At 41.5% G+C, this 25,026-nt stretch overlaps 2 protein-coding genes across 3 annotated transcripts; one reads left to right on the top strand and one right to left on the bottom strand.

The window, feature by feature from the left end:
- Positions 1 to 8,530: 8,530 nt before the first annotated feature.
- On the bottom strand, positions 8,531 to 14,977 carry LOC124283368 (kyphoscoliosis peptidase-like). 2 transcript variants are annotated; one of them, XM_046719404.1, is made up of 6 exons: positions 14,842 to 14,878; positions 14,283 to 14,350; positions 13,830 to 14,009; positions 13,095 to 13,210; positions 11,790 to 11,906; positions 8,531 to 10,728 (listed from the first exon to the last, which is right to left on the bottom strand). In XM_046719404.1, exons 3-6 carry the CDS (start codon positions 13,926 to 13,928, stop codon positions 9,330 to 9,332), a joined length of 1,731 nt encoding a protein of 576 aa, XP_046575360.1. In that variant the 5' UTR covers positions 13,929 to 14,009; positions 14,283 to 14,350; positions 14,842 to 14,878; the 3' UTR covers positions 8,531 to 9,329. The 2 variants fall into 2 exon arrangements, with proteins under 2 accessions (XP_046575360.1, XP_046575359.1); XM_046719403.1 differs by lacking the exon at positions 14,283 to 14,350 and having other exon boundaries at positions 14,842 to 14,977.
- A 4,081-nt stretch (positions 14,978 to 19,058) lies between these two features.
- Positions 19,059 to 25,026, top strand: LOC124283363 (kyphoscoliosis peptidase-like). The gene is made up of 4 exons (XM_046719398.1): positions 19,059 to 19,370; positions 21,525 to 21,640; positions 22,452 to 22,568; positions 22,922 to 25,026. The coding sequence occupies exons 1-4, from the start codon at positions 19,227 to 19,229 to the stop codon at positions 24,600 to 24,602; spliced, it is 2,058 nt and encodes a 685-aa protein (XP_046575354.1). The 5' UTR covers positions 19,059 to 19,226; the 3' UTR covers positions 24,603 to 25,026.

Raw genomic sequence — 25,026 nt, 5'->3', positions numbered from 1 at the left:
ATCTTACTTGCACATGGCTTCAAACAGCTGAGCATACCCGTCGCACACGCTGATGCGATACTTCAGTACTGACTTGGGGTCGGACGGGTACACGTGGGTCTTGGTTAGGAAGGATTCGGTATCATAGCTACAACAAAGCAAAATATATAACATAAATATATAAAATAATTCTATCAAAAGCGAGAGAAAAGAGATAAAAGAGCCAAAAGCATAGCCTCGTTTCACAAAGGTGTAGCGTTCCGGCTGTCATAAATCTGTGTAAGGGAAGTAAGAGCGTCTCATCGCCACGATCGCTTTGTGGAGCGGACCCCATTTCCATAATAACAAGAAACCTTTGCTACCCGCCGAGTACGATTCCAACAACATGTAAATAGTACATTATAAGCATGTGTTTATGAATCACTATTGACACCAGGTGTCCGGGAAACGCTGTGGTACGAGAACACTACACGTGTTTGTAATGGATTATGAGAGGTTATCTGCTGGTTTGCCAAACACTATTAGTGATTTCAACTACCATTAACCAGCTGACATTTATCTCATCATATAGCTATATTTAAAATAAATATTGTAAGATTTAATGAAATGACATTACATTAGTACAGTAAGAGAAGTAATAATGTGTAGTGTTGGTTTGAGCATGGTTACAGCTCGGTAGCGGAACAGAACGGTAGAGCTTCATATATACTTCTGAACTCTTGAGAGATAGTTTATAAGTTCATTATATGTCAACGTATGACATCAACCTCTGGGAATATCCAATTTCTACACTGATTGCTGAAAATTGAATACATTATTGGAGGATGTGTATGTATGTATGTATGTATGTATGTATGTATGTATGTATGTATGTATGTATGTATGTATGTATGTATGTATGTATGTATGTATGTATGTATGTATGTATGTATGTATGTATGTATGTATGTATGTATGTATGTATGTATGTATGTATGTGTTGCTAATACAATTTACAAAAATAGCCATACATTTTGAAGGACACTTGACGTATGAATGTTCAGAAAGGATGGAAAAATCTAACTTCAAAAGGTGGAATCTTTTTTTTTTTAAATCAAAATGTGTGTTCTTGCTCCATAGCGACTAACAACTGGTCATAAATTTGAAGATGAGAGTGTTGAGATCGTTACCATATGTTCAGCGCCATCCATCTGTAGAAAGCTCGCACCATCTCCAAATCCGTTTTGGCTTCATGGGCTAGATACCTGGCCAGATCATCCACCGATTTGCTATGCTCGTCGGGAACCTGACAACAATCACATCTTTATGGAGACATCTAGGACCACCACACTAATCCTCTACAGCGAAGTGTTATCAACCCATCGGATGCGATGTCGAGATTTCCATGTTGATGAGTATGATGGCTTAATCGGGACATCGCCCGCGACGACACAGCCATTACACAAGATTAGTATTCTACACTGGGTGGCACCACGATCGAACCAAGAAATGTAAGCTTAAGAGGAAATGGATACGGGACAATGTTGCCTCGGGACGTTTGGAGGATGTCATATGAGGGAACACGTTTCACTGTGCCACTTTAGACGTGCCAGAAACACAGGACCGTGTGTTCGAATCCCTCATTACATCTTTACGTTTGCCAACACCCTATTCATGCTCGTTATTTTCACAGATAAAGTGTAAGATCTGAAATCACTCGGGACTTTCCTAACACAGCAATAAAAAACACCTACTATTGATTCAAACAGCAAAGCACATTCAATTTCCATCGGAAACGCCATACCTTTTCCGCCCACTTGTCTCTCTTGTGAAATATCGACAAGTCAGGGATCAAATCGTCCTTCCTCTTTTTCGGTCGAGGCAAATCTGGGACTCTATTTTGGGTTGTCTTGGTAACAGTTGTGTTGTTCTGAATTTGAGGCCTGACCACCTGGGAGACACCAGGGCGAGCCCGTGAGTGACCTGTATCGGCGTTCTGGGGTCTTCTGACATACCCGGTGCTAGACCCGCAGCCCATCTGCAACATATGGCTGAAATATAAATTCTAACTCACTTACTCACTCACCCATCTGCAACCGAAATGCATTATTTCATCATTCATAGCAAACTGATATGTAGTCTTGTATGATATTGTTCGTTGTTTCTGCATATTAATTTTACCAATATTTGGAAAATAATATATATGTTTTTGGACAAGAAGATTTCGAGGTATGGTTGGGTTGGTATGCTTGTGACTTCGTGTTTTGCTCAGTGTGTCTAACGATACTGCTTGTATGATGCCCAATACCTAACAAATTGTCCACCTCTTGCGACAATGATAATATGGTACATGATACAATCCTCCGATGTCTCGAAATCCACAAGTGACTGCATGATTAGACTAAAGCGAACTCTGAACCACGTAAACCGGTGGTGAAACAGTAAAACAGCTCTGACAAATGTTTGCCGTCATTCACTGAATAGATATTGATAACTATAAGGAATGGCGAGCGTACCTTAAACCAGATTGCGCCGTGTTTTTTAAAGAAATGACAACAGATATATGGCATTGCATGGACCATCATTAAAATACATCACAACAACAAATATTACCTGTAAGATAACCTAAACACCTGTAAAATAACCTACCGTTGGGAAATATCAGTACAATCCTTCAGTCACGAGCCACGCTCCAACGATAATTAAACAAGCCTCCTAGCAGGTCGAGGACTATTTTGTAAATACCTAACAGTACACTAATATCAGGGATATCTTCGACGGAATATCGGTCGTGAAAGGTGGTATAGAAACCGAATGTCACAGCTGGTTAATTTCGAATAGATAGCAAATATATTGTGATGTTAAGATTTGTATACAGGGCGAAGACCAAACGTTGATTTGGCCTTGTTGTCAGAGTATACCGCGATTAATATGTATCTACAAAGTACCTACATTGTAGAGCCTTTTGTGATAACAGTCTGACGTTATTGATTGATTGGGGGTGATCAGTACATTGTCCTAAGTCGGGTGTGGACGTCATACTTCCCCCACGTTTGTGTATTAAATACTGCATTGAATTTAATTCACGAGCTTTTAAAAAGGCAAACTTGTGAAGGTCATTCGCAAATCAGTATAGACCTATATTCAGTGACACATCAATACAGGTAGTGGTTCTACTTTGAAAATATTTACCTGCGTACCTGGAAGTGTTTACGTTCTTCCATTGCCCGTGTGGCAAATACCCGTTATGTGTGAGAAGTGAGGGGGCAGAGCTCTGTTGTCTTCATAAATACTTCAATAATGCATGTTTATATACAGAAGTGGGTGAGTAAATATTTATCGTCCAATCGGCAATATTTCAGCCATATTAAAACTGAATGACAACAAGACTGAAGCCCTTGTGGTAGGCACTAAGCAACAACTTCTCAAATCGGATATTCAATCTATTGCTGTCGCAGACTCTCTTATTCAGCCTTCTCATACCGTAAAAGATCTGGGAGTATTACTTGATTCAAGTCTTTCTATGGAAGCCCAAGTCAGCAACCTATGTAAGACGTGCTATCTCCAACATAGGTCCATTGGCAATATCCGTCCTCTCATCACCACCGAGTTTGCCCACTCACTTGTCCGATCCCTTATTCTCAGTAGACTGGACTACTGCAACAGTCTCCACTCTGGCCTCAGCGATCTTCTACTGGACAAGCTACAGAAGGTCCAAAATACTGCCGCACGGATAATAAACCGTTCTTCTAAACAGACTCACATCACGCCGGTGCTTAAACAACTGCACTGGTTACCAGTGAGGGACAGAATACAGTTCAAGATACTTTGCCTCACTTATAAATCACTTCATGGTCAGTCTCCTCCTTACATATCTGAACTCATAACTCCGTATGTTCCAGCCCGTGAACTGCGGTCACAACAGCAGAATCTCCTGACAGTACCTCCCTACAAGCTTAAGACCTTCGTTCACAGATCCTTCTCACACACTGCTGCGGTCTTGTGGAACTCTTTACCCCTTGACCTGAAGCTCGCACCAACTCTGGACTCTTTTAAAAGCCATCTCAAAACGCACCTTTTCATTCAGTTCTATGACTCATAAATCGCTCACTCTTACTGTACATATTGTTTTAATTGTAGCGCCATGAGCATGCTTACGAGCGTGGATTTGTGCGCACTATAAATAGGCTCTATTATTATTATTATTTTTATTATTATTGTTATATCGTGACGAGAACAATTATTAATTATCAGTAAAGATCAATAATATTAGAATTAATAAAACTGTTTACGATGATCAGTAAAACTACTTCACAGAAAGAGATATAAAACTAGCTAAAAACGCATACTATTATGTAAGATAAAACAATATAAAAACGGGCTATAAATCTCCAGCAACTGAAGGTAGATCACCACACTAGGGACCATGGGGACTTACAGTGCCATTGCTACCTGCATGGACCCTAGCTGGATTTACACCATCCCTTCAACCGCTGGCGCTTACAGAAGTGGTCAAATGTAGCATATGTTATATTGGGGATGAAACCTCAGTACTCTTAGGTCCCATCAATTGGTGCCGTGTCAATTTCCACTTGTCAGGGGGGGACACAAAGTAGGTGATCACGCCTATCACATGTAAGACTGACATTTTTTCATTTTTTGTGGTGAAGGTTCGATGGGTGAGCGGGTGCCTCTGATCGCAGACACTGTGCGATTAGGTGCCTCACTTTAAGGGTCTGCGTTCGAAACCCGAATAAACCTGAACAATTACTTGAAGTTCTTTACTAGGGAGTGGGTGAGTTTAGTTTTACGCCGCACTTAGCAATATTCCAGCAAAATGGCGGCGGTCTGTAAATAATGGAGTTTGGTCCAGACGATCTGCTGATCAACATCATGTGCGTCAATCTGCGCAATTGGGAACCGATGACATATGTCAACCAAGTGAGCAAGTCTGACTACCCGATTCTGTTAGTTGCCTCTTAAGACAAGCATTACAGTACCTGGTCCACGTTATCAGAATGAAGTACTGGATACCGTCGTCTGCCACATTGTGATAACCATCCATTTGCCAGTCGTCTGTTATTCATGGATGACAACGCTAAAACTCACCGTTCTCGGCCAGTTATTGCACATTTGCAAAACAACACTGAACCCCATCAAATCTTAGGCACTCTCTCAGACGCCATGTTCAAGATAGAGCGCTGCTGATGTGCAGGGATTGACGCAGACACTGCCTGATGAATGGCAGGGATTCCGACGCTGAGAATTCGACGCTTGATTGCCAGTAGTCTACACCAGGTGCCGATGTGATCGCCACTGGTGGTTCATACACAACATTTATTATTGGAGAACTTCCTTGGTGTAATTATGGTGACCATACTTTCCGCCATTGTTAAAGTTTTTTTGTTCCCTAAGTTAAATTTCAGTTTTAGTTGTGTTCTAGTCAGAGTAAAATAACATATAAATACCCGGAACTTCGTTTTCAGTGCATATGCAACAACTTGTGGTGTTTTCGTACTTACATAAAATGTATGTGGTACTTGATTAATGCGCATGTATAAATAAGGTTGGTTTGTTATTTTGCTGATAAATCGCATTTATTGCATCAATTTAGCCAAATGTGATAATGATCTCCACATATCTGTTCTGAAACGTTTTAAAACTTTACTAGTACTTTGATTACGGTTTGTCGATGTAACAAATTTAGGGTAAGATCCGTATGGGTCTTTTCAGACGCAATGTGGACTTACCTAAGTAAACCTGGACACCAAAGCTGACGCTGCAGAGTATTACTTGACTCGGTCACTCGGGAAACAGGCTAATCAACTGATTTGACGGTATAAAAATTAGAGGTCTATAAGCTCTATGACTGTTTCTTAATAATGTTGAATAAATTATCATTTCTAATGACCGCTCTCCACTCATCTAAGTGGGAACCTGAATCAGCACACGGGGAATATTGCTTTAACAAAATCTCTCAAGGAACCTTTATTCACGCTCTCGATATGGCGCCATGTTTTCTAGCCTAACGACTACATGCATGTAAAGGCATTTGACGCAGGTCTTGACCTGTGTGACTACAAAACATACACGTTGCCCGTCACGTGTAGTGTCAGGGCCCAGTATCAATGACGGTAGGCCTGTAACCAACACATGCCTTGTTTACCTACAGTATGGCAAAACTGTTTGCATATTACGGTTTTTGTGTGATATAAATAACATATCAACACGAACAGAACATTGTCGTTGTGAACAGTTAGCGGAATACATGAGCCTGTTGTGACACATGTATGAGACCTTTTGAGGAGCTTACGGAACCAGGATAACATTGTAAATGGCGAATGCCTTGGAACTGGATTTAACAAATTATACCATACAAAACTGTTACGATGTGTACACAACGGGATCAACATTAGTATTTAACAAACTGTTTTTAAGGAAGAATAACAAAATATGGATGAACAACTTCTTTATTGCTATGAGAGCGACGTTTCGGCGTAGGTTCTAAGCAAGTGCTTGATAACAGAGTTAACCATATTCATTTCTACAGTCATTTCTGAACCAAATTATTTTTTACACACAATTCCCCAACCACAAGTTACTGCAAGCTCAAGCAATGCAAAGATGAGTAATGGTTCAAGAGAAATAAACAATGTTAACAATTGCATAAAAAAGCCATAGCTTTTCCCCCAACCTGGAGTAAAAGCGACAAAACCACGGGAGTCCGTACAGCGATCTTTGACTTTAATACAGATGAACCAGTAGATGAGCTACTTAACATGTGTCATTGTGCCAGACCGACTGTTGCCAATCACTGGTCTGTTTGATCTAGATTGTGATTACTTACATGTCAAAAGTGTACTGCTTACTGCGGAGTTAAACTACAAATATATTTATGGTTTAATCTGCGAAGCAAACCGAATGATGGATTATTCTCTGATAATAGAATGGAAGTTACGACGTCAGCACATAGACGTCCGCCCTATAGACGTCTACACATAGACGTCAGCCCAATAGACGTCCACCCATAGACGTCCACCCAATAGACGTCCACCCATAGACGTCCACACATAGACGTCCACACACAGACGTCCGCCCAATAGACGTCCACTGATAGACGTCCACACATGCTACAACATTCATAGCTCGTTGCACATTTAAGCATACTTAACAGTAAGCTACAACTTAAGAGTAAACTACGTCATTCACTGTGGATGACCTAATTTCCTGACATAATAATAATAATAATGATAATCATAATAAGTATCCCAACACGAGCTGAATTCGACGTTCTGGTGATTTCGACGATTGCATTGCTCGCGTTATATCGGGTGAGTACGTGTGCGATCGGAGTGCACAAACAGTTTTACTGGTAGGGCGGGTGCCCAGTCGCTGTCGTGAGAAGTGTTATTGACAATGGAAATCGGGAAGTAAAGTTATATAAAAAGCAAGCAAACATCAATAGTATTAACCCGAGATCGATAATACCACTTCAGATGCAAAATCAGTTGCCTTTATAACAAAAAATAGCAAGCGCAAATTCAGTAAGATCAGTCGTCTGCTGGTGACAGGCAATATATAAATAGGAAGCCTCGTGATCACAACACTCCCTCGCAGTGCGGAGCAAAAAGTATGGCTCATCGTCGAAAACCCATACAAAATACCCGGATGTTACGAGCGGCCACTGTTTCGCCGATACGATGTCATCAACGCTATTTTTGTAGGAAACACTTGATATTTTTGTGTGAAACAGATGAATATATCCTTTATCACTCGAGGTTAGTAAAATAAAAAGTTTAAATGTTATTACAGATAAAAATTACGTTTTTGTCTTACATCGTCGAAAACCCCTGACACCGGGATACATTTATAATGCGCCAAATCCTGACACAACGTGTATGCTCATAGCGCTACATAAGAGATTCTGACATCACCAGGTTAAGAGATCGCGACTGGAAATGATTAGAGTCTATAGAACTGAGTGAAGAGAAATGTTTTGAGACTGTCTTTGAACATTTGGAGAGTAGGGAGTCCTTTAAGATGATCTTGGAGTTTATTCCAGAGAGTGGTGGCATTGTAAGTAAATAATCTCTGACCAAATCGTCCCAGACGTGGGGTTGGAAGAGAGAAGAGATATTGTTGGGTCGGAGGACTCTAAATGGGTGGTAGACTTGTGTGAGTTCTGACAGGTAGGAAGGTGCTGACTGGTGATAACACTGATAGGCCAGTGCAAGCACTTTATACTGAACACGTGCATCAACAGGTAGCCAGCGCAGTTTCATCAGTATGGGCGTGAAGTGCACAGATTTCTTTGATTATGTAACTATCCTTGCGGCAGAATTCTGAATGCGCTGAAATATGAAGTTACCACGCAGAAGTATGTTATTTCCTGATGTTGCTTGTGATGCACCTGTAAAAGATTCGAGTTATCCTCATGTCGGCCCGTGCTTCATTCACCCGGCATAGAAAGGACAGGCCACAAATAGGCTGTCACGATTTAAGGGACTTGGATTGCTATGAGAATAACAGTGGACATGATTCTACCTAAGGAAAATAATAATAACACCAGATATATTGCGTTATATCTGTACACCACACACAGGCATGTTTAATGCCCTACACCAAAAGTGTTAGATCTACGGACGCTCGATTTTATTTTCATGTCCGTTGTGAGTATACAATCAAAGCTGCTTGTTCGAAACTGGATGGGTACCAGATACCCGTTTACTGCTGGATGAACCTAGGCACATTTCGAACAAAGGAAAAAATGACTTATGAGACAGCGCATGTACCACATTAGCTTCAGTGTGAGGCTGGATCGAAGGTTGAGACATTGTAAGGACTCAAAGTGTCGAACGAAGTGCCACATCCAACTACCCTCTTCGAACGCCATTGCCAAACTAGATAGTGCCAACACGTGACTACAATGTTTCGATGTTGATGCAGGATTAAGGGTATCGCAAGACCTGCTTGTTATAGCGGCACCCACCACCTGAACTATTGTCGTTTATCAATTTTATGTCTGATTCAACATATCATCCATTCGGTAGGGATTTAGCTCACTATGTTGCTCACAGAATGTCGCAGATGACACCAGGTATAATTGCACTAACGTACTACTCAGTTTCTTATAACATACCCATAGCGACATAACGGGACAGGTCTGATTATGTGACATTAGTTTCGTAATGTCTATGCACCTGGTACATGGTCAGCTTAAGTCGATTCTAACTGATATGGACATCGGTGTGATGTGATTACTTGAACTAAAATATGCTTCTGTTGACCACTAAGGATGGAACAGTGTACAAGATATCGATTGAGTCAATTCTGCTCAGTCCTTCTTCCTCCAATTACTGTATGAAACGTTTTCACAGGAAAGGCTTATTTGTCTTCAAGCTGTTGACAAGAATGGCGCCAAGGTAAACTTGTTCATGTTCCTCTTGGTGTGAAGTGTTTGCAAATAATTTTATCCCATAGTAACCTTGGCTCGAAAACTGTGCACGGATATTCACAGACGAATCCGTTTCGGAAACAGATGCTTGTGTGTTATGTGTTGTCTTTTCAGACGGAAGTACTTCCAGTGACACATTAATCTTCCGGTTGGTTTCAAGGTTGATTTCAACTTCACCGTCCATTGTAAAGAATATGCTGTTAAGCAGGGCATCTTTGGTAAAACCATACTCTAGCGCCATGGCCATCAATCCCCATGGGTGAGGGTTAACGGGATAAGGTCTGACGTCAGAATGGGCTTCCATACACTGTATCAGAATACTCCCGATGTGTTTCTGCTTAGGAGCCAATGTCGTCAGGTTTCTGGCAAACAGAAGAATAGAATAATATCCGGCCTTGGGAAGTCGACATTTTATAACAACCTGGCCATATTCCCTGTGCGCCATAATGAACCTGTCCAGATTTCCAGTGTCGTCTGCACCTTTCAGACGAACTGTCAAGTCAGCTTCAGGTCTGGCTTGGAATGTCAACTCGACAGCTCCATTCTTTGTTGTCACTACATCGGTTTTGTTCATATCTGACTGAAACCCATATGCGCTTACATTGGACAGTATTCCCCAAAGGCCTTCATGCTTTGGATAGGGCCTGACTGATCTATCGGACGATTTACAGCAAAGAAAAAACGATGTCAGTGGGTGATACGAGTCATCGTTAGAATCTGTTTGTCCAAATATTTTTAATGTGTAGGTGCCCGGTCTTGGAGGTGTGACCTTGATTGTGAAATCCCCGTTATCTTTCTTTCTGATCAACACATAGTTGAAGAAATCCTTTCCTGTGTTTTCTTCATCGAGGTAACACATCATACGTTCAAGTTTAGTTCTAGTACATCGTGCTGTTATTTCACATGACACATCCACATCCACAACTTGGTGTATGTGCGTTGTTGACTCAAATCCCCATTCAATGCCTCTATTGTGGAGAACTGCAGCTTTTGAAAATTCCTCCAGGTTTATTGGTTTCCTTAGTAACTGATACAGAGCACTGTTGGAGAGACTGTTTTTCATGAACGGATAATGTTTTATTACAAACAGATTTGGATCCATCAAAAAATGTAGTTCCTCGTGCTGGCGTACGAATTGATAGTTCTTGTCGATTGGTCCAGCTCCCCATGTGACCTCAATCGGCCACCAGTCGCCGCTCACGAAGACAATGTTCCAGGTATGATTGCTTTCTTCGTCAGCTGTATATATATGTCCTGGGTGATGTCCAAAGCATTTAGCAAAACCTGATATCTTTTTACAAGGAATGTGCACCTCCCTGGAAACAAAGAAATGAAAAGGCGTTCAGCTGGAGACACATTGTATAACCAGAATGATCGAGTACTACTACTATTTGATCGGTAAATAGCTACAGATTTCCCCTGAGTCCTTCTCAACGAAACATCATGTGCATTTTAACTTTTAGCTGATAGGTCAACTGAATTTGTTTACGTCACAATGTTGCGTTGTGGACAGCAATATGTTATGACGTCGCCATTGCTCATGATGTCACAAATACTTTAAACATATGTTTTTCGAAAATGAAATGGATTGGGCACAAGTTATCCAACTTCGGAACGCCCTTTCCCAGAAGTTACATATGTCATATTTACAATATAAAAAACATTGACAACAGGGATTTGTGGAAGGAATGTACAAGGTATTTAAAGAGGATGTGTATAGTATCTACAAGATTAAACCTCCAAAATTCTGTCAGTGAGCTTAATATATCTATGAACATGTTCAAATAATAATTCATTTTCATATAGTGATAGTGTAACATGACCAAATAACAATAAATCTAGATTAATGGGTATGCGATGTTTAACGACAGTATTTACATTTGCAAACAAATCTTTACGCTGCGTTGTGTACAAAGAACATTCTAAAAGATAATGCCATGAATTTTCACAAGAACAACCACAAGTACAAGAAGCATCTGATCTGAAATTAATTCTGAATAAATCGTAATTAAGCGGACTTGTATTGTACCTTAGTTTTGTGTGAATAATGTTCAGTTTTCTTGTACCAGACCAAAAGAAAGGTGGGGCTGCATTTATTTTATTTTGAATTTTCAATTTAAACCCTACTAAAGAATCTATATTTCTTATTTCTATGGGAACTTTGTTCCACATTCGTATAGTAGTGTAAAAAAAGACGATAAGGAAAGTTTCAATCTCGTAAATCACAAATTGATGACATGAGCAACTGGTTGCCTTCTGTGGATTTTCAGTGTTAGAACAAATTAAACCACCCAACCCTGTTCCATGTTTCTTACGACAAGCTAGGGTTGATCAAGACCAGTTCAGGCCCGGGTCTTCACGGATATGCAAAACATACCTACAGAGCTCTTTGAACAGTGTGGCGAAACCTTCACAGACGCCTGTTCTGTGTCTGAGAACTGTTCCAGCATCCTGAGGGCCGATACTGTCACTTTGAAAGCCTGCAGCATCATAGCTGAAACCAAATATAAACACAATTTTATACTGCTTTACTGCAGATATACCATCTGCCTATAGCAGACGACATCAAAGCATGTCACGTGATTATCACATGTTTGCTCACTGTCGACTATGCTGTCAACAAACTTAGAAAATGCCCGTCGAAAGACGTATCAACCGCAAACCCGGACGTGGACGAAAATTACTAGCACGTGTCTTTCCATGTCTTTCATGGCCCATCAATGCGGCATTAAAAAGTCTTAGGCATGTCTACATTTTGCTGGAACCAAATTAAAATTACCCATATCCACATTTGTTAAACACTCTTTTAGTATTTTTGCCCAATTGTATTTTCCATGACTGTCATATGGGAGCACTATATCATAACATTTTCTTGGGCATCATGCACATGATGGCACCATAAGTATTTCCAACCAGTATTTTACCGCCCTTTGCTGACTTAACATATACTTAGACACTCTGCCACATTGCCCATATACCATTGCATTTTTCATGCCTGACATTACCCCGAGATATATTTACAAGCATACAACTGTACCTTTTCGACCAAATTCCGCTGTTCCAGTCTTCATATGTCTAAACCATATTACAATATTTGGCATATTTTCTTGTTCAAAACAGTTGAAGAACACATCATATGTAACACTGCCTAGAACTTTAAGATTTTGTCAAATTGCTTGTGAACTGGGTTAACAGGCAGGTTTTTGCCCGAGTTAGCCTGTTCGTAAAATGTACCAAAACTAACCAAACGAGACACTCTCAGTCTCTCCATCTCTCCCCCTTTCGCCGAAGACCCGGGTTTGATTCCCCAAATGGGTACAATGTGTGAAGCCCATTTCTGGTGTCCCCCGCTGTGATATTGCTGGAATATTGCTAAAAGCGGCGTAAAACCATACTCACTCACTCACTCTCCCCCTTTCTTTTCTAACTCCCCATGTGTGTGTGCGTGCGCGCGGAGTGTATGTGAAGGGAGTGCACCAAAATAAAGCGATAATGTCATGAACGAGTGAATCAAATGACTGGTACCTCACACCGAAACTGTTCGTGCCCTGGACTACCACCAGATCGCCGTTTACAGGCTCCTTCCTTCAACAGTGCCACAAGTACACAATTACCTGACGGGTTGATACACGTGGGTTTATACTTAACATTCTCAACGCACATCACTAAATATATCTGTTACCTGATGTTGCTTGTGATCCACATGTAAAATGCTCGGACTCTCCCTACGTCGTTCAGGGCTGGCTTCACAAGGTAGTGAGCTAGTAAGGAACCGGAGGATGTCACATCTTGGGGGGCCTGTAGGAGTTGCAATAACAAAGATGATGATAATGATGATGATATATATACTATGCACGTCAACTGAATCATGGGGTAAACATTCACAATCAGGGCACTTGTGCCTTTTTATACTCCCACCTCGAGGGTATATACCCAAATATATGCGTTTGAAATGCGTTTGACGGCGGAGCAACCCGTAAAAAGATCAGGATTACAGGTGGTCTCCAGTGGCCTACATACGTCATGAGTTACACAAGACATGATAATAGTTTTTTCATCCACATTGTATATCCTTTGTTTTTCTTGAGAACGGGATGTAATAATCCACTGCGGACTGCATCAACTGACAGGAACAAAATGAATGTTGTTTTTGTTTTGTTTTGTTTGTTTTGTGTTTTTTGTTGGTTTTGGTTTGTTTTTTTTGGGGTTAGAAAAAAGAAAAAGAAACTGGTCTTCAGCATACAATTCAGTCATGTTGATCATCGGATTCCAACCGTGTAAAACAATACTCTTGATACCAAACACTATTCGATGTTTTACAGAGGGTCTTACGCAAAGCGGCATTAGGCACTCACTAGCTCATTCACTTTTGTTGTATATTGTATATTGTATTTACACATGTTAAAAATATACAAACCCCCGAGGCATGCAGGTCGATATATTCCAACTCAGACACAGGGGGGAACGACGTCGGAACGTCTCTTCGTGGGGGGTTTGATAGGAGGGTCTGTGTCATGTCCAGACATAGACTGAACTGTCCCAACAGTGTCTCCGACGACGTCACGGTGATAAGAAATTGAGCTACTGCTTCCCATCTCTGTGTCATGAATGAAACAAAAACCCAACCAACATGAGAATTTCAATATGGAACAAGTTTTTTATGGATAACAACTTCTTTATTTCGTGAGTGCGACGTTTCGATACAGATTCTTGTACCGTTGTCAAGCAAGACAACGGTACAAGAATCTGTATCGAAACGTCGCACTCACGAAATAAAGAAGTTGTTATCCATAAAAACTTGTTCCATATTGTACGTCTCAACTTCTAAAATGCCACTCAAACAAGTTATGAGAATTTCGTTTCACATTACCTTCTGGTGTTTTGATCAGTATGGCAATATGTAGCCACATAGCAACACCTTGAAATGTTTGCCCGAACCTATGGAAGACAGGCGAAATAGCATTAAATCACAGGTTTACTAATGACATGGTCCCTGTAATGTCCGTACAACAAACACTTGTTTGATACTAGATATAAAACATCTTCAGCAACCCCTTGATCGCCGAGTTACAGGACCGGGTGGGATCGGGTGGTAATTACAATTACAATAACTTGACCCTCACGGTTACAATCACTGAGACAAATCCAGTTTCACACACAAAATTAGCTCCAAAGTGACAATGTCACTTTCATATAGTACATGTCACCTTTCCGCGCATTAAACTAATGACAATGTATGAAAGTTGGGCTATTTTACGGAGTACAACACCCCTTATATTCGTGACTATTTGTGTTAGAATTTGAACGTGTCATCCATTAACCAGATCCGTCATGTGACACTGACACCAATATCACGTCTCAATAAACATGAAAATGGTGTTTTCTAGTTTTTGTATTTAAAACCTAAATTAAAGACAATATAAGCCTACCTTCATGGATCGTCACCTGCACACTAACAGCTGTTCTATTTATGTTTATAATCGCTAAGCAACATTACTGACGCGCTTATCTGTCCCCGAGCCCGTCGTATTGCCTAAGCTGTCACATGTTGCATTATCAGTGCAGTGGGGATTGTGTTATAACTAGTGGAGATATCTTTACCTCTAGGTGGTGGTAGCTGTATAATAGCGGAGTGTCATAAATCTCCCATACATTGGGGGTGACACATTTACAACTGTTATTTGGCTGGAAATTCAAGCTCCAGCTGATTGTTCACTAGATATTGCTCAATTGCGTAGATCGATGTTCATGCTGTTGATCACTGGATTATCTTGTCCAGACTCGATTTTTTTACAGACCACCGCCATATAGCTGGAATAGTGCTGAGTGAGGCGTAAACCTAAACTCACTCACTCACTCACTAGATATTGAAACATGTCAGGAGTAGTTGTCTGTTTCTTGTAATAGTAGTGCCTCCTTGTCTGGTCTATTTATAACCTGTGATCGTACAGTGTACTTTGATATGCGTCTATTTGAATCCATAATTTCAAAGCAATGATTTCAATATGACTATGAATTTCAACGCCTTTCATCAGAGATCTGGCGAGATTGGCATTGTTTGCACCGCCGCTATCTCATTGTATGCTCAATGTTGTCGTGAGTAACCAGGGCAGACCGCCCTGTGTTTGTAGACTGCTCCCACGCATGGCTGACGGGTTCATACACAACGACATATCTAATCTTGACGGGTACACAAGCGCGGGTTGACCAGGAAGTAGTGTTGTTTGTAACAGTGTGTTCAAGCTGCAGCTGGTTGCCATGTCATAGATAACATTACCTTTCCTTACCCTCCGAAACAAGTACGCAATAAACACACCAATATAGGTTATATTGGCTGTGTTGAGTGTTGAAAAAGTGTTTTTCGAGCATACTTTCAAAGCCCCATTTCTGCATGTATACGTTTTCACAAAGGAACATTTTTTCTGGAATTTCAGACGCATGGGACCTGGCGAATATCTAACTTTGCACGTTAACAAATTGTTTAACAAATTGTTTGGCCTAATATTCACTTACCTATATAAACCTAAAGAGTGTTTTGAAAAACGGAAAGTGCAGAATGTTGTGAAGTGTTTTCCTTTACATCGTTCTTGTTTTAAAGGTACCATGCAACGGAAATGATATTTGTCATCTTTACGTAAACTGTGTGAGGTAACACAATACTGCCTTATCCCAGGACGACATGGTGACATTTACCACTTTATCTAGCCTATGAGGTTAACACACAACGACGAAGTCATCCTGAATATGTATTGAACATTGAGTAAATAAATGTTACAGAAATGTCTTGTCAAAAATTGATAAAATCTGTAAAAACGTGAACCAGCTATGGGCTACACAGAAACTAAATACGATGTAACTGTGTATGGATAGTACTTCCCCTCCCCAACCTTTGCCCATGTAACCTCCGCAGCCGCCACCCTAAAACACGACATGGTTGCCCACTATGAACATACAGCTGGTGCATCCCAAGGGACAAGACATTGGATATTCTTAGGAGGTGTGTGTGTGTTTGTATGGGTGTATGTGTGTGTATATGTACGAAGTGTATGTTTAGAATAGCGTTTATACATATATACATTTGATACAAGTCATATATATTTTCAGCTACGCCTGCAAAACCGAATATCACTTGGGGTTAATACTTTAAGATTATTAATTTCCAAATACACTACGCAACAATGTATTGTGTGGCGGGCGACATGTAATTTTGTTTGTCAAATATCACCGAACTCACGTCCAGCAAGTTTCTTACCTCAAATTACCCTGAACTGAAGGTCCGCATAATGCACGTATTACATGCAATTACTATCAAAAGTTATTTTGGGATCTAATGCATACAAAGAGGGGTATCCAGGTAGGAATCAATAAAGGTCGGCCAATCGAATGAAGTGTCATAAATTCAGAACAGATTTCTGAGGGATATCATTTGGCTTCCGACTGGTAAAACTAAAACATCTTCAACTTCTGGTAGGACTGAAGAGAGTAAACACAGATGTTTGACTAAGAATGAACATAAACGGCTATTCGATGGTGATGCATTTATATGGGTCTCATTGGGTGTATTGTACCTTAGGCTTGCAGTGATTTGGAGTGTGTTTTCAACCTGGCAACGTTCTGTTCAAGTTTATAAATTCTAACTTATTGGCGGCCAGCAGTTCAGTTCTCTCGTCAAACGTGCTGTTCGGGATGAAATATTTATATACCTCAGCTCGGGTGAACTGATCAGTGACAACGTGTGTTGATGTAACCCTGTTGGGAGTCTCGGTTACAACTGACCAGTGACAACGTGTGTTGATGTAACCCTGCAGGGAGTCTCGGTTACAACTGACCAGTGACAACGTGTGTTGATGTAACCCTGCAGGGAGTCTCGGTTACAACTGACCAGTGACAACGTGTGTTGATGTAACCCTGCAGGGAGTCTCGGTTAGAACTGACCAGTGACAACGTATGTTGATGTAACCCTGTAGGGAGTCACGGTTAGAACTAATCAGTGACACCGTGTGTTGATGTATCTCTGTGGAGAGTCTCGGTAGATCTGACCAGTGACACCGTGTGTTGATGTAACCCTGTGGGGAGTCTCGGTTAGAACTAATCAGTGACACCGTGTGTTGATGTATCTCTGTGGAGAGTCTCGGTAGATCTGACCAGTGACACCGTGTGTTGATGTAACCCTGTGGGGAGTCTCGGTTAGAACTAATCAGTGACACCGTGTGTTGATGTCTCTGTGGAGAGTCTCGGTAGATCTGACCAGTGACACCGTGTGTTGATGTAACCCTGTGGGGAGTCTCGGTTAGAACTAATCAGTGACACCGTGTGTTGATGTATCTCTGTGGAGAGTCTCGGTAGATCTGACCAGTGACACCGTGTGTTGATGTAACCCTGTGGGGAGTCTCGGTTAGAACTAATCAGTGACACCGTGTGTTGATGTATCTCTGTGGAGAGTCTCGGTAGATCTGACCAGTGACAATGTGTGTTGATGTAACCATTTGAATACATCACTAACACCATGATCAGTCATTAATTACAAGAGGTGATTTAGGTGAGGTGAGGTGAAATTGGGTTTAACGTCGTGCTTGAGAATATTTCGCTAATATGACGACGTGCATGCGTGTGTATGTATATGTGCGGCTGCTTGTACTAGCCCAGACTGAAGCTGGTTTTATAGTGCTAGCCCACTGAGATACCATGCCGCAGTGAAGCATGACTATCCACTCAGACACATTATACTGACTTCGAGCCGACCAGTCCTTGTTGTACCCATTACTGCCGAGCGCCAGGCAGGGACCAACAAGTACCATATTTTAACGTCTTTTGGTTTGACGCGGTCGGGGATCGAACACGCGACCTTCCGCTCTCGGGGCGGACGCTCTAACCACTACACCACGGAGGCGGTCCACATAGGCAAAGACCGAGTGAGTGAGTATGTTTGGTCTAACGCCGCTTTGTATGGTAATCGTATAAGGCTGTATGACGGCAATGACAACAGCTGTTAACGTCCTGTGTCATCTTGGTCCCTGCTTTATCTCCCATACTGTTTCAATACCAACAAAATGCACCGTATACCGGGAACCCATACACCATAGCCTGTATAAACCTACAGCTGAATGACATATATGAATAGAAACGACAAAATCGTTGGCAGCCATGGGATCATTCTACCACTCGCCCTAAAAGAAATAGAATCTGCTGACGCTTTCAAAACTGCCCTCAAAACTCATCTGTTCAAACTCATAGACATTGTCTACAATCTTTTCTCTTTATAGCGCCATTGAGAAATATCCTTTGGAAATAGGCGCTCTATAAATCAATTATTATTATTATTATTATTATTATTATTTTCCATAACCATGAAAAAAAAATTACTGCTAAAAGCAAGTCCATTACACTGCTTTGACTATATTACAAGCGAGTGTTAATGAATCAGTATTACCAGGTATTCGCTATAAGGCGATCGTAACCTTCCTCATCGGTGGCACACGTCATAGTGCACAGGCAAGTAAATGTTTCACCTTACAAACAAATTAGAAATAATGCGTCAGATTTGGAAATGTCCTCCAACTGCGTTCCATTATCTCACTGACAAACTGGGTGATGTAAGCCTTTTCAAACACCCGGTGATCACGAGTACGGTACTTTTTTTTTAAATACAGCTGACGTTGAAACGATTTAGTTTCGTCGTAGAAACACACATGTCGCCTGTGCTATAAATAGACCACAGCACATAAAGTGATATTAACACTGTGTCGAGTTGACTACCTGTATTGGGATCTCGTACCGTACAGGTAGATCTAGATTTGTCCAGCTACGTAACAACATGGGGGTGAAACATTCGAAAACTGGACGATACACGGAGGGTTCATCTTCAGTTAAATCACCTCCGCCAGTGCGACCACCTTCAAAATCAAGAAAGAAGCTTCTACTGGCCACATTTGAAGCGATAGACACCCATGCCCTGAAGGTACGAGTCTACAATGTTATTACCATATCAAACCGTCACAGGGTATACTATGAACACTTGACCAATGTGTTGTATTTGACAAAACATCCGTGCGTTCAATTGTGATAGATGCATAACTGCCTAATTGTTTCTTTGAGAGGCATTTTAGAAGTTGTAAAGATGAAGGAAAACCAAGTCCTATGGATAGTCAAATTATTTATTGCCCAATTGCCCAATCTTTTTGTATAGTTTTTGAGTAAGCAGTATCACCGTGTTCTAAATATACCTGAGCTGTGCGTGCGACCTCTCGCTATACACTGCCTGTGTACTTTCTGTACCTTGTACACTGAGTAAAGGTCATCGGGGTCGATGGTTATGTGTCAATGGTCACAGTTGAAAAACATTTGACTCATTAGATGTATAAAACTGGCCAACTTTCGAGATCGTGAGTTGTCGTGGGCGCTGGCTTTTCCTGATATCGCTCTTATCAATATATCTACATATTGTTATTTACATATGCGCAATAGAGATAGTTCCCTACTTTCGGTTTGCAGCATTGAAAGGATAATTGATTTGATGGCTCATTGTCACCCTGGTTCAACGTGGAGTCATTCATAGCGTCTTTGATACATTCAGACTCACGTCACGCTTCGTGATGACGAGCTTGTTTACAAATATGTCCGGGATAGGTCACCTTGACTAGAGGCAGGGAACACATGCGTGCGCTACAGGCTTGCAATGGATCAATTCACCTGTGGCGGTAGTGCGGGACGGGTTCACGTCAACATGGAGTTACCCAATCGTTCGGATTCTGTCCTGAGTAATTCCTGATCGTTTCTGGGTAACTTACTGTACAATAGGATAAACAACAGTTACGGTTTTACAAAACCGTAAATACAGGAAACCAGATTTGTATTTGCTATTGCTGAATCTTATTATAGTAAATACGCTTGACGATATTGCAGTATGTGCTATTGTGCTATTGAGTTGCTAAGCCGGCCCCACGTGAAGATCTTTCAACACACCTTACTTGTCCGAAGAGGCTCGGTGATGTATTGTATCCTGACTGTATAGCTCGAATATTAATAGGATACTACAGAATAGCTTATTTTAGTGAGTGAGTGAGTGAGTGAGTGGGAGAGTATGGTTTTACGCCGCTTTTAGCAACATTCCAGCAATATCACGGCGGGGACACCAGAAAAGGGCTTCACACATTGTACCCATGTGGAGAATCGAACCCGGGTCTTCGGCGTGACGAAGCGAAAGTTTAAACCAGTATATCTAGGCTACCCCACCGCCCCACCTTCTTTTAGGGTAAATAACACATAGCAAAACCTGTCTACAGGCTTTAGTGAATTACTTTGTAAGTTCCATTCTGACACAAATACGTATATTTTATTTAAACAAATACAGACAAGAAATGCATTATGCTATTAAATAATATGATACACAACGTGAATGAGTTAGTAATATTTTATGTTGCCTTTAGCATCATCAACAATGAGCTATTCGCGTCCTAAAACACCCCCACATGATTAAAAGTGATGGCAAGATCATTAAAAATTCACTCGATTATGACCAGAGAAAAATGACATTCAAAACATTTAATCTACATCTTATCACACACCTTAATTTCTTCAAACATGCTACAACTGATTAGAAACGGTATTGAAAAGTTCAGAAAATAGTTTGAACTGTAAAAAAATAGCGAATGAGCACAAAATCAACACATTCAAACCAACGGTGTTTCACAGTCACTGGACTGAGACAAGGAATACTCTAAGGTGGCTACTTTCCCTAAGAATCAGAGACTGACACGCTCCTATGCTACACATTCGTAGCGCAAGTTCATCCTGTCGATTTAAGTCACTGAGAGAGAGAAAGAGGATTGTTTATTCCTGTCACAGGTTGTACAAACAAGCAAAAATCGTTTGCAAGGTGCCAATGAAAGGTAGAACTTTAAGTTATATTCGCCCCATGGGACAATGATACATTCAAATACATCAAAATAACATATTGGTATGAAAATAGACACAAGCTGAACTGACGAAATGCCAAACATATATTATCAGCACACTGCATGTTTTGCCACATGACGTGTTTTCAAACTATCAAACATCAACAGTGAATTTGAGTTCAGCATGACGGATACTTTTATGATAATTGTATCCACAGGCACCGGTTACCGCATGCGTGTCAGTGACGAAGCTCGCCCAGTATCTAGTACAGCCGGCCAAGAATGACATAGAGAAGGTTCGAGCCTTCTACAAGTGGATCGCAGAGAATATCAGGTACACTTGCAGGAGTTTAACTATAACATGACAACCTATACAACCCATGTACATTGTATAGTACTATCTACAACCCGGAAAATTAGTTCATTAACGTTTATAACGGCGGTATGGATTCTGTAATAGGATACTTATAAAGAATTACTTGATACAATTCCAATAAAATATGCAACAAACTACCAAACACGCGTGTACAGAGAGAGAGAGAGAGAGAGGGAGAGAGAGAGAGAGAGAGAGAGAGAGAGAGAGAGAGAGAGAGAGAGAGAGAGAGAGAGAGAGAGAGAGAGAGAGAGAGAGAGAGACAGAGAGAGAATGAGAGAGAGAGAGAGAGAGTAGAGAGAGAGAGAGAGAGAGAGAGAGAGAGCGAGAGAGAGAGAGAGAGAGAGAGAGAGAGAGAGAGAGTAAGAGAGAGAGAGAGGAGAGAGAGCGAGAGAGAGAGAGAGAGAGAGAGAGAGACAGGAGAGAGAGAGAGAGAGAGAGAGAGAGAGAGAGAATGAGAGAGAGAGAGAGAGAGAGCGAGAGAGAGCGAGAGATAGAGTGAGAGAGAGAGAGTGAGAGAGAGAGCGAAAGAGAGCGAGAGAGAGAGAGTGAAGAGAGAAAGAGCGAGAGAGAGAGAGAGAGAGAGCGAGAGAGAGGGAGCGAGAGAGAGAGAGAGAGAGAGAGAGAGAGAGAGAGAGCGAGAGAGAGAGAGAGAGAAAGAGAGAGAGAGAGAAAGAGAGAGAGAGAGAGATGCACGCTCACATACACTTGCACGTCGCTGTATACGTGCCATGATAAATTCCCAGTTCACCTCACCTTCAAACTGTTTCAGCTACGATGCCTTTGGTGTACGCTTGAAGACATACGGACGCCAGGACGCCGAACGTGTGTTACAAAAACGCCAGGGCGTCTGTGAAGGTTATGCCAACTTGTTCCTGTCTCTCTGCAGGTAAATATAGATATTCATTCACAGCATGGGGACTGGTTATAACACAAGTGATTATGGTTGTAAATGTTTGTTAACTGCCTAAAAAACGGGCTCTTGCTGATAACAGGACATACCTAAGCAACGTAACTCGATTCTGGTAGAGGTGATGTAACATTGGGCTTAACGCGATTTTTGCACTTACATTGCGACTTTAGATTTCACGCACTGGGCTTGAACGTCTTATTTCATGTCTTATCTCGCGGAAATTTCATTTTCAGCATGCAGTTAACCCTGGTCATTTCGCATCTCTTTCAACTCTTTGTTGTATCTTATAATAATTCTGCAAAAATAACCCTATTTTTCTGTATTTTCAGTGAAGTAGGAATCCCCTGTAAAATGGTGATAGGATTCAGCAAGGGACGCAACTACAACCCCGAGATCGGCTTCACGCCGGAATCTGAAACAGCGCATGCCTGGAACATTGTGTATGTTAGCGGACAGTGGCTCCCCGTGGACGTGACCTGGGGGGCTGGCAGCGTTAATGAACACAACAGATTCCAGAAGCGTTATGAAGATATATACTTTCTCACAGATCCAAAAGACTTTGCTGTTAAACATTTCCCTTACATGGATCATGATATGGACAACAGCAAGACGTTGCAGTTACTAAAAAGACCCCTCTCTCTGGAGGAGTTTAACAAAAGCGCTGGAGTCGACACAACTGGAATAATATGGGGCCTTGTGCCAACTTCGCACAAACAACTCACCATTGAGGTGGAGAAAGAATGTTCTATAACGTTTAAAACAAGGCATAAGGATCTGCAAAATATCTCATGTCATATGACAGACAAATCGCCAACAGACTACGAGCCATACGTTGTGTTGAGGAAGACAGGACAGAAGAGATTTACAATTGACGTGACACCTCCAAAGACAGGAAAATACGACCTGAGACTCTACGGAAGAGCAGTTGATTCCAATGAAGTTGCTCATTCCCAAATAATCACGTACAAGATCAACTGCAGATCAGTTCACGACAAGGTGCTTCCTCGCCCTCTTCACACTGGGTTATGGGGAGTCAAGCGAGATGTTGACGTCGACAAGTATGGCTTCGCGTCCAACGTGAGGTCCAATGACGTCATAGTTAGTAAAAATGGAACATTCAAATTAAGGTTAAACACAAGAAGAAAACCAAAAGCAATATTTCGACTGGAGGACGCAAACAAAAAGGACCTCCGTCAATACATTTGTCCATACTTGGGTCGCGGGTTTATAGAAGTCATTGGGAGTTTACCTAAGGAGGGAGTTTACAAACTGATTTTGCATTGCAACTCTGGTGCTGATCAGAGGGAGTATGATCACCTTGGTGAGTGGATGATTACATGTAATAACCCTCCTCCAGAACCTGCGTTATATCCCATTCAGGATACACTGTGGGGTGCTCGGCCAGAAGCAGACGAGTACGGATTCCTGGATGATATCTTCTCCAAGAGCTTGTTCACTACCAGGAATGGTGAGCTGCAACTGCAACTGAAGACAAGCAAGTTTATAACGACGTCCGTGAAACTGTACCAACAACTCGCCACCGAGTCCAAGTTGGACAATCATGTTTTGGAGTATTTCAGCGGCAACACGCTGGTTATCAAAGTAAGGTTACCCAAGGCTGGGTTTTACAAACTGTCCCTTTTCGCTAAGCATGAGGGCAGGAAAGCGTCCCAATCCCTCGATCTTGTTGCGGACTTTCTTGTTGAGAGTAAATCCGATGCTGCAAACACGAAGTCATTTCCAAAGGTCTACACACATGCGAAGACATATGGATGTGTACTTCTCGAACCAATGCATGGGTCTTTAGCAGCCAATCAAACTGTTCGTCTGAGACTGCGGTCGAAGAATCTGAAACGAATTATGGTAAATAATGATGTCCATGAAAAGAAGTCTGGGGATTTGTTTGATATCTCTTTTGAGGCACCTGGAAAAGGGTTTGTGGGTGTGTTTGGGACACCGGATCAAGAAGGGAACAAATTTGATGGACTGTACGAGTACACCATTAGCTGATTCACATGACACAACTCTCAATAAGTCTTCCTGTGCATGTTACGTCCGTACATGTAACCTCACTGTGTCATGGGTGAGCGAGCGAATGCACATCGACGAAGTTCGCTCTCAAATACGATTCACGCTGTGATATAACTTGTATACTGATCAAACCATAAACATCTAATTCACTCACAAATGATGGTTGTGGTCAGCAGCAGTTATCGCCAAGATTTGGACCAAGAACGATTTGACGTAACGTCACTCAAAACTGGCTTACTTTTGTCATTGCGTTTACCGTGCACACTCACAAACTCAGTCATTGGTGATCATGGTCAGTCAGAGTGCAATAACGCAACTAGAGTGCTGATTGACATGTTTTCTTTATATTGGACTCTTGTCCAGCTTGTAAGTTCATTTCCGGAATAAATGTGTTGAAAAAGTG

Source organism: Haliotis rubra, unplaced genomic scaffold, assembly GCF_003918875.1.
Source record: "Haliotis rubra isolate DU_JTF1 unplaced genomic scaffold, ASM391887v1 Scf314, whole genome shotgun sequence".
In the NCBI taxonomy this organism is placed as follows: domain Eukaryota; kingdom Metazoa; phylum Mollusca; class Gastropoda; order Lepetellida; family Haliotidae; genus Haliotis; species Haliotis rubra.
The sequence above is the reverse complement of the archived record's forward strand: the minus strand, read 5'-3'. Positions and strand labels throughout refer to the sequence as shown.

Excerpts from the sequence above, each read along its gene's own strand:
- LOC124283363 (XM_046719398.1), top strand. The coding sequence starts at position 19,227 with ATGGGGGTGAAACATTCGAAAACTGGACGATACACGGAGGGTTCATCT. Across the intron at positions 21,641-22,451 it reads TGGATCGCAGAGAATATCAG|CTACGATGCCTTTGGTGTAC; the intron begins GTACACTTGCAG and ends AAACTGTTTCAG. Across the intron at positions 22,569-22,921 it reads TTGTTCCTGTCTCTCTGCAG|TGAAGTAGGAATCCCCTGTA; the intron begins GTAAATATAGAT and ends CTGTATTTTCAG.
- LOC124283368 (XM_046719403.1), bottom strand. Across the intron at positions 11,907-13,094 it reads TGGATCACAAGCAACATCAG|CTATGATGCTGCAGGCTTTC; the intron begins GTAACAGATATA and ends ATTTGGTTTCAG. Across the intron at positions 10,729-11,789 it reads CTGTTCAAAGAGCTCTGTAG|GGAGGTGCACATTCCTTGTA; the intron begins GTATGTTTTGCA and ends CTTTGTTTCCAG.